Below are 14,939 nucleotides of genomic sequence, written 5' to 3'. Positions count from 1 at the left end.
ATGAAGAACACAGCCTTTTATAAAGGGGCGGTTGGTTGGATACTTGGGAGTATTTTGGATTGTGCTTCCCTTGAGTAGGCCTAGCCTATGACCAATCAATCCTACTGTAGTGTTGATACAAACTCCCATAACAGACAAAAAACGAACTAAGGACTTGAATTGTATGAGGGCTACTTTTGGCCATGAACACATTGTTGAGAATGGAGTTTAGGATGTCATCCAATGACTATGATGCCTCCACCTCACAGTTCCATCTGTGCTGTGCATGAACTAAAAGCTTGGTGATATAATCATCTTAATATCCAGTACTTATTGTCTGTGTAGTTTATAGAGTTCAGGGATCTAAAACCAATGATGAGAAGGAATTGCTGAGTTAACTACTTTGTGTTGTTGTAAATGACTGGAGCTCTTGGGCGGTAATGTCTAATAAATGTTGAATACATTTCCTCAATGAACAACTCTTAGTATTGCTGTTTTCTGTAGTCACCTAATGTGCTGACTGTGCTGAAATGACCTCTTTAACTTGTAACTTGGTGCTGTTTAGATATATAATGGTTTTTGTTAGTTCTTTATCAGATTTTTTAAAGTTTAATTACATTTTCCCAATTGTAATTCACTGTTATTGCAGGAGGAAAATAGACAATGGCTGATGCGGTCTCATAGAGTAATGACAGACTGTGGTCATATTGGGCCACACCATTTAGCCCATGTCAATCCCAAATTACTCACTACACTGAAGTACATAACTACCAATGAGACACAGATGAGATGATGAGAAACAGTTCAAAGTCCACAAGTACTTTTACAGAGCTTTATTTCAGATTTATTAGGCTGTTCAATAGCTACAGACTTTTACTTTTTCATTACAGCCGTCTATTATCCAAAGCAAAGAGTAACCAAAAATAAAAACAGGCAAAAACAAAAGCCACATTGTTTCATGTGTCATTAAATATATTCATTTGTGATAAACATAATATATTAGTATGCATTACAGGACATTACACAAACCTTTGCAATGGACAAAGCTTAACAACATTTACAAGCGCAAGTATGAACACAAGCAACATTTAGATATATTTCTGTAGCAGATATCTGGTCATGACTGAGTACCATTCTCCAAATGTGTGTGAAACTGGTCTAAATTTACACAGTGGACCCACTGACAGCTTTGATATGTGTAGATCCAGAGATGGATGCACTGGCACAAGAACAGTTTAAATGGATTGCAATAAAAATGTCAATACAAATATGTCCAAAAAAAGTGTGTGCGTGTGCATCTGCTTGCATTTATGTGTGTTTATGTATTTCTCAAATATTTTTGGGAACGTTTATTACAGGTTGTAGATAAGCCTCTCTCTGCTGCAATACACTCCTGGGTAGGCATAACTCGTAAACAAGAGAAATATGCCTCTTTTTCAGTCATTTGTCTACCCATTTATTAAGCCTATGGTATTTAAAACTCTGGTTAATAACACATGGACATAAATCTAGTAAATGTTTAACAAAAAATAGTAACAAACTATACAACTATATAACATTTAAACAGCCGGTCACCCCTTTTGTTGAGTACCAAGTAACGTCTTGAAAATTGAATGTCTGCAAGGTTTGAAGTGAGAATCAGACGCTGGCACAGTGTGTTGATCACACAGCTTGACTCCTGTGATATTTCATCACTCCACAGGTTATCTTTCACAACATAATGTATGTATCTGTATACAGCACACACACACATACTGTACATACTGTCATCCACAATTTGGTTAGCTTAGTCAGCTAAGTAGTCAGCATGCATCTATTATTTTAACAAAACGTAGGTTCCTTTTGATAGGTCTTATCAAACAACATGAGGTGATTCACTGTTGAAGAAACCAGTATCATCAAACCAGTCTGTGGATGATTAGAGAATGCATCAATCAACGAGAAAGAGTCAGTGGACATTAGGTTCCAGGACCAAAGGCCAAAGGCAGCACAAGATGATCAGTCAAATGTGTGATCTCAGTTTGAACAATCATGAATGGACATACATTCGTTCTTTGATGATTTTTCTGAAACCATACAAGTATGTTAGTTTGTATCCTGCAAAGTGCCATTAAACACTGAACATATCTTATATGTTCTGAATACTGTTGAATAATAAAGGACTAAACATTAAGTGCATGGTCAACTCATTCTATTTTAGTTCTTCTAGTTGAGAACAGAGTGCTGTCTAAATACAATGATATTGTATCATTATGTCATGCTTAGTGGTACTTTTATTTAGCTGAGGTCACAACCACACTGTCAGGATGGCAAGGAAATGTATCATTTAATAGACTTTCTCTATGATAGTATCTGAGGAGCAACTTCTTCATGGCACTTTAATGTTGATTACATAGTAAAGCATCAGCTGTAATAATGAGGTAACACCCACATGAGGAGCTCTTAAAGAAGAAAGGTAACTGGCAATAGCTGGCTTGTTTTTTCTCTTTCTCCAATTTGTACAAGTATATGCTGAAACCACAGTAAAACCTAGTTTAAATGATCAATTTAACGTGTTAACACTCTTAGCAGTTTACACAGTTTATCTTGACAAGGCCTGGCAAGCAGGAGCCACTCATTAAACATGAGAGAGATTCCCCTTAAGCCATGCCGTGCCACCTCAGCTTGCTAGAAAACACTTTACAATATATATATATATATATATATATATATATATATATATATATATATAAGAGCCTCTTTAAACACAGAAATGTGATACAGTAGATTGTTTTCTGATGTTCTGTAGAAATGAACTGGAAATATAAAAATAACGGTATCATGAATAAAACAAAAAATAAGTAACTTATTTGAAATATTAGGTGCAAACTCTGCAATTCCACAACGAAACAAACCTTGAAGGACAAACAGAACAACAACTGTAAAAAGAGCTCCTTCACAGGAATGTTTCTAAAATCACTAATATTCTCTTTTTGCTTCCACTCAAAGCAGCAGCACTCAGTCACTTTCTCTCTCTCTCTTTTCACTTCACCTCTCCCTCTTTCCTCTCTCCCTCTGGTATTTCCTCCTTCTTTCTCTATCCTCCTGTGTTCCTCAGACTCGAGGTGAGCCCCCTCTCTTTCTCTCCTCTCTGGCTCCTCTTAACACTTGCCCCTCTTGTCGCGCTGTTGGAACTTCCTCAGTCTCCGGCCCCACAGGTCCTTCCAGGGGATGAGCAGGCTGCCCTTGTCCGCCACCACGCCACTCTGCCCAGGGGAGTCATCATCCGTGCCCAGCAGCATGTACTTCCTGCCAAGCTTGATTTTGGGGCACTTGCAGGCCACGTCCTTGGCACGCACCCACAGGAGCTGGTCACCGCGCCGGATGCGTTGTTCACCTTGCTTGTAGACAGAGATGATGTTGACGGTAAACTTCCACCACTCCCCTGCCTTGTCTCCTTTGAGAACGTGCATCTGGACAGCTGGATGACCAATGAGAAGAAGGAGTGAAGGGGGAATGAGAAAATGTCACAATAAAGCAAGCAACTCTTGAGTATAAGAGATCCAGTTAAAAGTTAATGTACAGTAAAACATAGATCCCTCTTAATAAAACACAGGGTAACTAAGCAGGGAATCCATAGCAGCCTGTGGGTTTCTGTTCCTGGGGTCCAGACTGGCCTGGGGGTGACCGCTCAGCTGTAAATGTCCTGTTTTACTATAGCTCCAATAACTGCTCCAATGTTTGAGTATGATTCAGGAATTGCTGACCCAGTGTGTTTGGATTGCTCCCCCTGGTCCCTCCCCTTAGCCATCACCCCTGACCTCTCCTTGTTGTGTTGGCTAGCATACTCCGTATTACAGCAACAGTTGCCATAGTGCTCCACAGGGCAAAGACAATGGGTGCCCGCTGAGTACATTTGAATGAGCACCTCCCTGAGACTGGCTGTAATGTTTGACTACTGTGGACGTATCCTTAGAAACACTTTCCTTTCCTCAACTGACAAACCTGGAGAAAAAGAAGTGGTGAGTATACCGGATTCAACTCAGAAAGTCCAACAGTGAAAATGCAGCATTCAACCTCAAAAATACCACATCTGTTTGAGGTAAAAGCTCTGAAGCAAAGCCATTCTTGTGCTTTTGATAGAATGGCCTTTCAGGTGTTAAGCAGGATTTAAGCAGGACTGCACATCTTAAGAACCCTAGGCTAGAGCAACCTGGACCTGGTAGCCATTGAACCCCCCCCCCCCTGCAGCAGCTCCCCTGCATGGATTTCTCTGTCACATAAATCTACCATTACTTCATCACTCTGATTGCAAAAACGCCTCAGTCATCGCAACAAGGGGGAAACAACTGAACTCACTGGGGTAGGAGCTAATCTGTGCTTGAGGTAAAGTGGCTTAGCTGGGAATGTGCTATTAACGATTGGACTAAAGTAGGGGGAAAATGAACCAACCTGAATAGTTTCCACTCACAATTGTTTGAATTGACCCAATTTGGAAAACAGTGTGTGGATGGTGTGAAATGTTCTCAAGATTCACACACACACTAATAAATACACACACACACACAAATGTATACACGCACACGCAGACACACGAGTGCACACACACACCTGTGTGTGGGCTAATGTTAGAAGAATATAGGTGTCTGAAAATAGCACAGGAAGTATTTTTTTCTACTTGTCTCTCTCTGAATGCCAACGTTCTCTATTGCGAGCCGCATCGATTGTCCCCCATAACAGCCTGGAACGTTCTAAGAGAACGGAGGGGGGGTGGGGGTGGGGGGGGGGGGGGGGGGCCCTGCTGGTGTGAGCAAATTGTACACCATTTCAGAAGAAAGGAGGCCTGTTGGGCTGAGTAGAGCATGCTCTCACAGTCCTGCCATTCATTAACAATGTGTCTCTGGGCTGGAGCCTACTCCTTCATCCAAACACATAAAGGGTGTGTGGGGGGGTGGAGTGGGCCACTATTTATCTTCCCAGCCACAGAGAGGCTTCCAGAAGAATCGGGATGTGTCCCGACCTCATGAGCTATCCAGGTTCTGCTCCCAGAGCCCCATCCCAGAGCAGCGTGAGAATCCAGCAGAGATAGCCCTCTTCTCTCCGGGTCGCTCTTACTGACCGACTGGCTAACTAGCTTCCCGGGTGAATGGACCAGACTCAACTCTCTGCTGTCTGACACCAATGCAGAACCCTCTGTCCTCAAACCTCTGCACATTGCTTCAGTCCTGCTCCTAACCCAATGAAGTCCAAAACGCCCATGGGGCTGGTGTTGAATTGAGCTCATGAATGGAGATCTAGGAAACTAAACATCTGTTTTTCTAGCAGACAATCGGGTACATCAGTACTACTTGGACCATCTTAGCAGGGTGGCACAGAGGGAGGGAGAGAGAGGGAGTGGGAGAGAGAGGGAGTGCGAGGAAGAGGGAGAGAGAGGAAGTGCGAGGAAGAGGGAGAAGAGGTGCGAGGAAGTAGGAGAGAGAGGAAGAGGGAGAGAGAAGGAGAGAGAGGAAGAGGGAGAGAGAGGGAGAGAGGGGAAGAGGGAGAGAGAGGAAGAGGGAGAGAGAGGAAGAGGGAGAGAGAGGGAGAGAGAGAGAGGAAGAGGGAGAGAGAGGAAGAGGGAGAGAGAGGAAGAGGAAGGAAGAGGGAGGGAGAGAGAGGAAGAGGGAGAAAGAGAGGGGTTTAATAGCACAATGGCTGCCAAGCCTCCCGCTGGGTCCCCTCTCTGAGCAGTGTGCTGGGGCTTGACCTGCACACCGCCAACAAGGGGGCTCTAATCAAATTAGAGGGTGTTTAATTTCAATACTGAGGCCCCTGTCCCATCTGGTTATCAGCTGAGTGACTGATCTGGGCCCTGCTGCCCCCAGGGTGAGCTCACAGGGGCCGCTGGGTGACGGGGCTGTGTGACCCTTCCTTTCACCGCTGGCCCTGAACGTCTGTAAAAGCTCTTTGATTCATTGTCCTCCCCGCTGGAGGGGTGTCAGCCCAGAATATAACCGTTTGTGGCTGCCGTCTCCATAGCTACGGCCGAGATGGAAAACAAAAATGAATAAACACAACATATTTATTTCTCTCCGGGGTGGCAATCCATCAGCGTCGGCCTAATTTACCACCTGTTTGCGCCCTGTGGATTGCTCAGAGCCGGCAGAGTGCACCACTGTGTTTAAACAGGGGGCCTCTTCCCGCGACCCTTGGAGGCCCGCAGCGCCACTCACACAGGGGGGTCGTGGCCCCCAAGAACAGAGACACTGTGAATCCCACAAAGGCCCAGGGACAGCCCTGAGAATGAATTAGATTGAGGCAGAGAAAAAGCCCCCTGAGGAATGGTCTCTCCATACAGCTCTAGCTCAGCCACAGGAGAATCATCAGCGCTCAGCTTTTTTGATGAACTCCGGAGAAACCAATAGGAACCTCCTGCTTTTCATGAATCAGTCTTGTGATTTATAGAGGCGTTGGATGACTAGCAAGATTAAATTCATGAAAATATGGATTCTGATGACTGTTCAGTTTTCTGGTGAACTGAAACAAGGAGCTCAAATTATTGTCTCTCTCTCTGTGTTGCACAATATTGATTGAGAAAAGAAGAACATTTTGGCCATTTATGCATTGGAACTTTGTTAAAAGTCTCTGACGTATCGCTCTGTTTGATTGATGAACTATGATTGATGATGAGGTTTTTGGACATGTGACAGCTATGAAGGGGAACAGTGTGGCCAATGCAGCTGGATGTGTTTCACCATATCTGCTATAATCAGGGTGTCACGTTCTTTCATAGACGGGTCAGACCAAGGCGCAGCGTGATATGCATACATGTTTATTTTAAACTTAATAAACAACGACAAAACAATAAACCAACGAAACGTGCCGTCCAAAGGTAAAACACAACAAACCTCACACAGAACAAGATCCCACAACTACACAGTGCCAATAGGCTGCCTAAGTATGATCCCCAATCACAGACAACGAGCGACAGCTGCCTCTGATTGGGAACCACACCGGCCAACATAGATCTATACATACTAGAATACAACATAGAAAAAGCACAACAAGGAATATACACACCCTGACTCAACATATAAGCATCCCCTGAGTCAGGGCGTGACACAGGGTTTGGGGATAGTTCACCCAAATTAAAATATGACACATTGGTGTACTTACCCTGTAAGCAGTCTATGGACAAGGTACGACAGCAATCCATGCTTTGATTTAGTTGACTTGACTTGAATGGGATTTGTGTCATAAATGCTAAAACGTTAGCATGTGAAAACAGTGCCAGGGAAACAAACCAAAGCATGGATTGCAGTCATTCCTTGTCCATAGACTGCTTACAGGGTAAGGACACCAATATGTCATTTTGCAATATGTCATAGGAATATGTAACTATCCCAAACCCTGATTATAGCAGGTACGGTCTTATATGAACAAATATTATATCAATCAAAGGCTTAACAAAATGAACACCAATTTAATGGGTATAACTACAGAGGAATTGGTGACCAAAATATTCAATATTATATAGGCCTACTGTACAGTTAGGTCTCATGCCAGGAGTCTAAGAGAGCTTGCACTGTCTTTTATAAAGGAAACTTTAGTGGATATTTGGTGATAGGGAGTATGATCTGTTCTCCCATGGTGGCAGAGCGCTGGACATGCCTCAGGGTTTGTGCTGCTGCTGCGACTGGGGAGATTTGTACAGTGGTTAGCAGACATGAATCTGCTGATAGGAGATCTGCACCATACTACTACTGTGATTAATGGAATGGAAACCCTCAGAGGGGAGGGAATTACTCTCCTTATGGGGATATGGAGGCTACACAGTGGTACAGCGCAATGAAACACTATATTAGAGGCCGCCTGGCCTATGATATCATCCATGGACTGTCCCTACTGTCCCCTACTGTCTCTCTTACATTACCCCCCACCCTTCTCATTCTTTTTGATCTGTTTTTAGATCTAGTGTTGCTGTTTTTTGGTGCTGATTCAGAATATAATGATACAAGTCCAGCATCATCAATCATTCAAACTCAAATGTCCATTTAGCTTCAAGTTATAGAAGTTATTTCATTTGTGAAACAGTTCTAAAAAAGCAAGGCATGAGAACACAAGCTGTTTAATACCTGTATTTGGCTTGGAAGTGAATGCTTTCATACTGGCACATTTGTAATGGCACATTTAATCAGAAGTATTTCAGATGCAGATGAATTCCTGTGGAGTCATTGATGACAGAGTATATTTGTTGTGCGCTTTGGCTAATATTATTAATATGGGGCTTGCTGAAAATGCCTAAGAGCCAGCTCCCAGCCAGAGCCTCATGCTCCCAGGGTGCACCAGCCTTTCACCATGGAGCAATAATACTGGACCCCACAGAGGCTAGCGGGCCTGAAAGTAGTGATTTCCCCAGACCATGGGCAGGAGCCAGGGTGAGCAGATCCACAGGGCTTAGAGGGAGGTGGAAGGGGAGAGGAAATGGTCCGTTAGCTGTAATTGAGAGGGACTGTGAGAGGACGCAGTGGGAGCTTGTTCTGCGGCCCTCTGAAGCTCAGAGCCCTGGCTTTATGAGGTACAACTCCCCTAAGACACACACACACATCTGTCAAGGTGGAACAACAAATCCAAAGAGTTCCAGCTAAAGCCTGGCAGAGCGGAGCTTTGCAGCTCTCCAAACCAACAGGGGGGCTGGCTCGTGCCACAACCTCTCTCTGTGGACAGTTTCAGCTGGAGTGGAGGAACTGATATGAGCTCAAGATGTAGAGGATAGAGTTGAATAATCCCTTTGTTTCTCTGCCCAGACACTGATGCCACTGATCTCTATCTTTGGTGATAAAAGTAGAGGCCCTGCGGTGAGGATGCCCCCAGCAAACACTCTTCTCTCTGTCCAGCTCCCTCTCCCTCCAATGAATCTCACATAGTAATGAGTGTATGTCAGTGCAGGGATGTTAGGATATGTTAGACATAGGTTTTGTGTGGCTAGCTTACAGATGATAGATAATAATATGTATATATGTTTTACATATAAACTAATCAAAGTGTAAGTAGACTGGATACATCTGTTAATGTGCTTTACACCATCATGGCTCAAACACAGTCTAAAGCTGTCTGGTTTTGAACATGACCTTCAGGAAATATTTAATTTAAAAAAATTCCATCATGTATTATTTCCCAGAAAGCAGCACTTCTCAGTCTAATACTGGCTGGCCTGTCCATCAGCGGGGTCCCCTGGGCTCAGTTCTGAGACCATTTCCCTTTGATGCAATGACTCTAATCCTGGGAGCGTGAATAAACCACAGAGAGGGGCTTGGGAGTGGACATGCCTGAGATTAATAAATACATCTGACCCTCAACCGCTGGTCGACGCCTGGGCATAATATTCCTGCATAGTGGACTCACCATAGTCTTTCTTGCAGTACTTCTTCATATTGATCTTTAGCTTGCCCTTGGATGCCTTGCAGTGAGAATCACAGTCTGTGGAAGAGAGGGAAAGAATGGGTGGATTAGGTTACAGCACACCCAACATATCACAAACATCTAGATTTGAATTATTCTCTCTCTCAAATGGTTTATGGACTGACCTCAATTATGTTATCTAATAAATGCTTTTTAGGTACATCCAAGGGTCTACACACTACCCCCACTGTAAGGGTTTGAAAGCTTACATATATTGCCAGGCCATTTTAGTGTACTTATGGTCCACTGTCTCATGTTATGCTGTTATCGTGTCCCTGTGGAGCTGGTGGAGGCTTAAGGCTTCCGCATGCTTCGGTTCGGCTGGCGCCTAGCCGAACTTGGCTAGGAAAACCGAACGAGTGTGCTCACATACTCCCTTACAAGACCTTCGCTTGAAAAATGAGAAGAATCGTCAATAGTACTGTTTGTTCATCTTGAGGCGCCGTAGCCAGTTCCTCAAAATAGTTTGAATAAATCTAAGATAACTCAAGAAATCTGTCATTAATTTTGACGTTTTTGCAGAGGAGATCTTTGTCACACAGTTTTACATCTAACTAAGATGTTTGGTTTAGTATTTCTCAAGTGAACAAAATGTGCATGAAAGTGAGTTGTCTATCATTGAATGTCAACAAACACTTCATTGAAGAATCCCTACTGTTGACCAATGACCGACAAAGGGGCGTAGACTTCGGCTCCCGAACTTGGGATAGCATCGAGAACATTTTTTGTGTGCCCGAACAGCTGGAAACAAAAAACTTGCCAAAGACCAGAACAAACAAAAACGTCACACAATGTCGTCATAATACACTGAGTGCACAAAAACTGATTGAAGTGGATTTAACAGGTGACATCAATAAGGGATCATAGCTTTCACCTGGATTCACCTGGTCAGCCTATGGTTTTGTGCACTCAGTGTATATGCACAAACTGTTCCGAGCTGTTTAGGATGGGAAGCATGTGGACGCCTTTACACATATCCTATTGTCAGCTCTCTCCCACTCTCCTCCTCCAACCTCTCCACACAGAATTCCTAGCCTGTCAGAGTCCTGGCATCCATTGTGTCAGCACTCATGGTTGGGAAGGTCTCTTACAAAAGGAGGTCACTGAGGGAAATTAGCTAGTAGCCTACCAAAAATTAGCAGGGGCCTAAACAGTATCCAACACACTTGAGGCGAGAAAGAGAATACTCTCACGTTGGCCGGAGCCGATCTCTCTGTGGCCTTTGAGAGGAGCCTGCTGCAAACCAGCGGCCAGAAAGAGCTCATAGAGTTATGATTAATTGCTTTCGGGTCTGGTGCTATCCCTTTGACACCAGGCTGTGTTGACCTGGGCTCGCAGGCGTGCCAAGAGGCTTTATCGATGTCCGCCGACCGTCGTGTTGTCAGGGTGCCAGGCACCTTTTGTAATGGGGGAGATGGGGCTGGGACGAGAGGCCAAACTGAAAATGGAAATCGTTTGTTCCCTCCACTTTTCCACTTACTGACACAAATTGTAACCAGAACATCTCCTGGTTTTGCTCCCCCTCCCAGTGTAATAAGCCCCATGCTCTTTTTGGTGGGGTGGGAACGAGGGGCTGGTCGGCCAGGGGAAAAGGGGGAGCAGTTGGGAGAGAGGGGACCTTTCAGCTTGCCTGAATATGGACAAACTTCATTATTTCTTCCAGCCCTCTGTCCAGTCCTCCCCTTTCTTTCCCTTTATACTCAGTGTGAATGAGGTTGCCCGGGTAACAGCGGAGTGAGAAAAAAACGCACTCCCCCCAAAAAGGAGGATTGGGGCGGAGGCAGGGGGATGGGGAGTGCATGTATGTGGAGAAAACATTTCTAGTGACACGCCTGGCAGCTTTCGGGTGGTGTAGAAATAGAAAAAAGGGAAGGGAAATCCCAAAGTAAATGAATTTGACGAGTCCATATCGACCACGCCTGATTTCCATGTAAATGTGGTGAGGGCTGGGGCCCATTTGTCTCCCCCTGGCCCCTGGAGGCCTTCATCGTACCTCCCTTTGATAGCTGCCATTGCCCATTAGCCCAGCAGCACAATCCCAGCACTGGCCATCACACCCACAGCTCTCATTAAGGCCTCGGCCCCCGCTGGGAGGACAAACGTCCCCTTTGTGTGGCCTCTCGAGCGGGGCCACCGCCATTCTCCAGGGTCCCTGGGGACCTCACCGCTCTTAATTAGGAGGTTGGTGTCTGTGTGGGGCTCCTGACAAGACTCCAAACCCCATTGCAGCTGGTTGCCACCGTATGTAGCAGGTTGGCCATTCACCTCAGTGAAATATGTGGCACCACACTGTTAGTATGATGATAATGATAAAAAATGACAGAACCTACAGTACCAGTCAAAAGTTTGGACACACCTACTCATTCAAGGGTTTTTCTTTATTTTTACTATTTTTTATATTGTATAATAATAGTGAAGACATCAACACTATGAAATAACACATATGGAATCATGTAGTAAACAAAAAAGTGTTAAACAAATCAAAATATATTTTATATTTGAGATTCTTCAAATAGCCACCCTTTGCCTTGATGACAGCTTTGCACACTCTTGGCATTCTCTCATCCAGCTTCACCTGGAATGCTTTTCCAACAGTCTTGAAGGAGTTCCCACATATGCTGAGCAATTGTTGGCTGCTTTAATTCACTCTGCCGTCCGACTCATCCCAAACCATCTCAATTGGGTTGAGGTCGGGGGATTGTGGAGGCCAGGTCATCTGATGCAGCACTCCATCACTCTCCTTCTTTTTTTTTTTTTTTTTTTTTTTTTTTCGGGGGGATGGATCAGCTTAATATTGCAGATAGATTGTATCTTCTATCAATGTAATTGTCTGCATCACTTCCAATCCCCCATGTTTTTTAAATTTTTTATATATATATTCCCCTTTATTACTTTTCAACCCCACCATCCTTTCCCTACTTGGAGTAAATTAGTGAACAACAACGCCCAGGCCTCTACTTCCGGTCTATACTTACTATCTACACCTTATGGACAGAGTTAATTTTACAATAATTCTATATCTATATATATATATATATATATATTTATTTATTTTTTTGCTCCTGAACTTCTTCTACTCTCAACCTCTCCGATCATTTTCATGATGTCCATCCGGTTTGCTTCTAAATGCCATATCTTTCTAACTGTGCTCTTTCCCAAAAGCTCCCAACATACAACCTATATACTTATTATGGACACAGTATGCTTACATTATTAGCTATCTTTGTTATTATTTGTTGTTATTTGTTATTAGTCCCATCCTTCAACTCTATTCAATACCTCCCATCTATCTCTTAACACCATCCATATAGGATTTCTATTTGCCATATATATTTCAACCATACTGTGATGTTTTACAAAAGTTCTGAACCTTTCTATTCTCATTGCTTCTACAGATTGTGAATTAAAAATAAACATTTTTGCTAAAAGTATTATTATATTATTGATTGATTGACTATGACTTTTCAGATCACCCAGTAATGCTATCTGCAAGGTTAGTTCCAGGTAAATATTGCAATCCTTTAGCCATTCCTGGACCTGTGTCCAAAAACAAGCTACAAATGGACAGAACCAAAACAAATTATCTAATGATTCTATCTCTTCACAGCAAAATCTGCAGAGCTGGGAAGATTGTATCCCCCATATAAATAACATTCTATTGGTAGCAAGAATTTTATATAATAATTTAAATTGAAAGATTCTAATTTTTGAATCCGGTGTCGTTTTGCGTGTCAGTTCATAAACACTATGCCATGGGATCGGTACGTCAAAGATCTCTTCCCAACTATTTTGCAATCTATATGGGACTGCTGTCAATCCTTTGGTCCTTAAGTGAAACTGATATACTTTTTTATTTATCACAGTTTTCCTTAACCAATTATGTTCTTTAATGCAAGGCCGACAGACAAGTTCCTTACTTTCTCCCCCTTCAACTTTCCTCTTCCACTTTTGCGGTAAGGCTGCAATTATTTGGTTGTAATTTTGGGTAGAGCAGACATTTCCATATGTTTTTGTTAGCTGCATGTGCGACATAACTCCACCAGTCCTACCAATGATATCATTTACGAAGATTATACCTTTTTTAAACATTCTGTCAAAAAATAAAGGTTTTTTGTCAATTAGTATATTTGAATTTAACCACAATATTTGTTGCATTATTTGTTCTGTCGTTTCTGGAGGATTAAATTGAAATTGCAACCAACTTTCTATGGCTTGTTTTAGAAATAGTGACATTTGGGAGATTATTTCCTTTTCAAATAACTGAAAGTGAGAGGTTGTAATCTGAATAAAGGGAAAAAGGCCTTTCTTGAACAGTGGGTGAGACAATCTTACTAATTTGCTTGAGAACCAGTTCGGATTTAAGTATAACTTTTGGATGACTGAAGATTTTAGTGATAGGTCTAATGCTTTAATATTTAATAATTTCTGTCCTCCGAATTCATATTCATTATATAAATATGCTCTTTTAATTTTGTCTGGCTTGCCGTTCCAAATAAAATTGAATATTTTTTTCTCATATAATTTAAAAAACTGTTTGCTAGGCGTAGGCAAGACCATAAGCAAATAGGTAAACTGGGATAATACTAAAGAGTTAATCAGGGTGATTTTTCCACAAATTGACAGGTATTTTCCTTTCCATGGTAGTAAGATCTTATCTATTTTTGCTAACTTTCTATTAAAATGTATTGAAGTGAGATCATTTATTTCCTTTGGGATATGTATTCCGAGTATATCCACATCACCATCAGACCATTTTATTGGTAAACTACATGGTAATGTAAAAATTGTATTTTTTAGTGATCCAATACGTAATATAGTACATTTGTCATAATTTGGTTTTAATCCAGAGAGGTTAGAAAATGTATCTAGATCCTCTATGAGGCTGTGGAGGGATTCTAGTTGTGGATCTAAAAGAAAACATGAATCATCTGCGTACAATGACACCTTTGTTTTTAAGCCCTGTATTTCTAATCCTCTGATATTATTATTGGATCTGATTTTAATAGCTAACATCTCGATGGCCACAATAAATAGATATGCCGATAGTGGACAACCTTGTTTCACTCCTCTTGACAGTTTGAAACTTTCTGAGAAATAGCCATTATTTACTATTTTACACCTAGGGTTACTATACATGATTTTGACCCATTTTATAAGAGATTCTCCAAAATTGAAATGCTCCAGGCATTTATATATAAATTCCAGTCGAACTTTATCAAATGCCTTTTCGAAGTCTGCTATGAATAGCAGGCCTGGTTTCCCATATTTTCCATAGTGTTCTATTGTTTCCAATACTTGCCTTATATTATCTCCAATGTATCTTCCATGTAAAAAACCTGTCTGATTAGAATGAATAATATCCGACAATACCTTTTTAATTCTATGCGCTATACATTTTGCTAGGATTTTTGCATCACAACACTGAAGTGTAAGGGGCCTCCAATTTTGTAAATGGACTGGATCTTTATATTTTCCACTTGTATCCTGTTTCAGTAATAATGAGATCAGACCTTCTTCTTGAGTGTCAGATAATCTACCAT

The 14,939-nt window shown here is 42.3% G+C and overlaps 1 protein-coding gene across 1 annotated transcript in view; it reads right to left on the bottom strand.

Moving 5' to 3' along the window:
• Positions 1 to 797: 797 nt before the first annotated feature.
• Positions 798 to 14,939, bottom strand: part of LOC311146218 (netrin-1-like) — a 50,414-nt gene continuing 36,272 nt past the window's right edge. The window contains exons 6-7 of the mRNA XM_084182723.1: positions 9,343 to 9,417; positions 798 to 3,439 (exon numbers count right to left, since the gene is read on the bottom strand). Of these exons, the coding sequence (XP_084038849.1) occupies positions 3,120 to 3,439; positions 9,343 to 9,417 (395 nt within the window). The 3' untranslated portion in view covers positions 798 to 3,119. The remainder of the gene's footprint in view (positions 3,440 to 9,342; positions 9,418 to 14,939) is intronic.

The sequence above is a fragment of the Coregonus lavaretus genome (assembly GCF_964263955.1).
Source record: "Coregonus lavaretus genome assembly, chromosome: 2".
NCBI classification, from domain to species: Eukaryota; Metazoa; Chordata; class Actinopteri; order Salmoniformes; family Salmonidae; genus Coregonus; species Coregonus lavaretus.
This window is presented reverse-complemented; position numbering and strand designations above follow the sequence as displayed.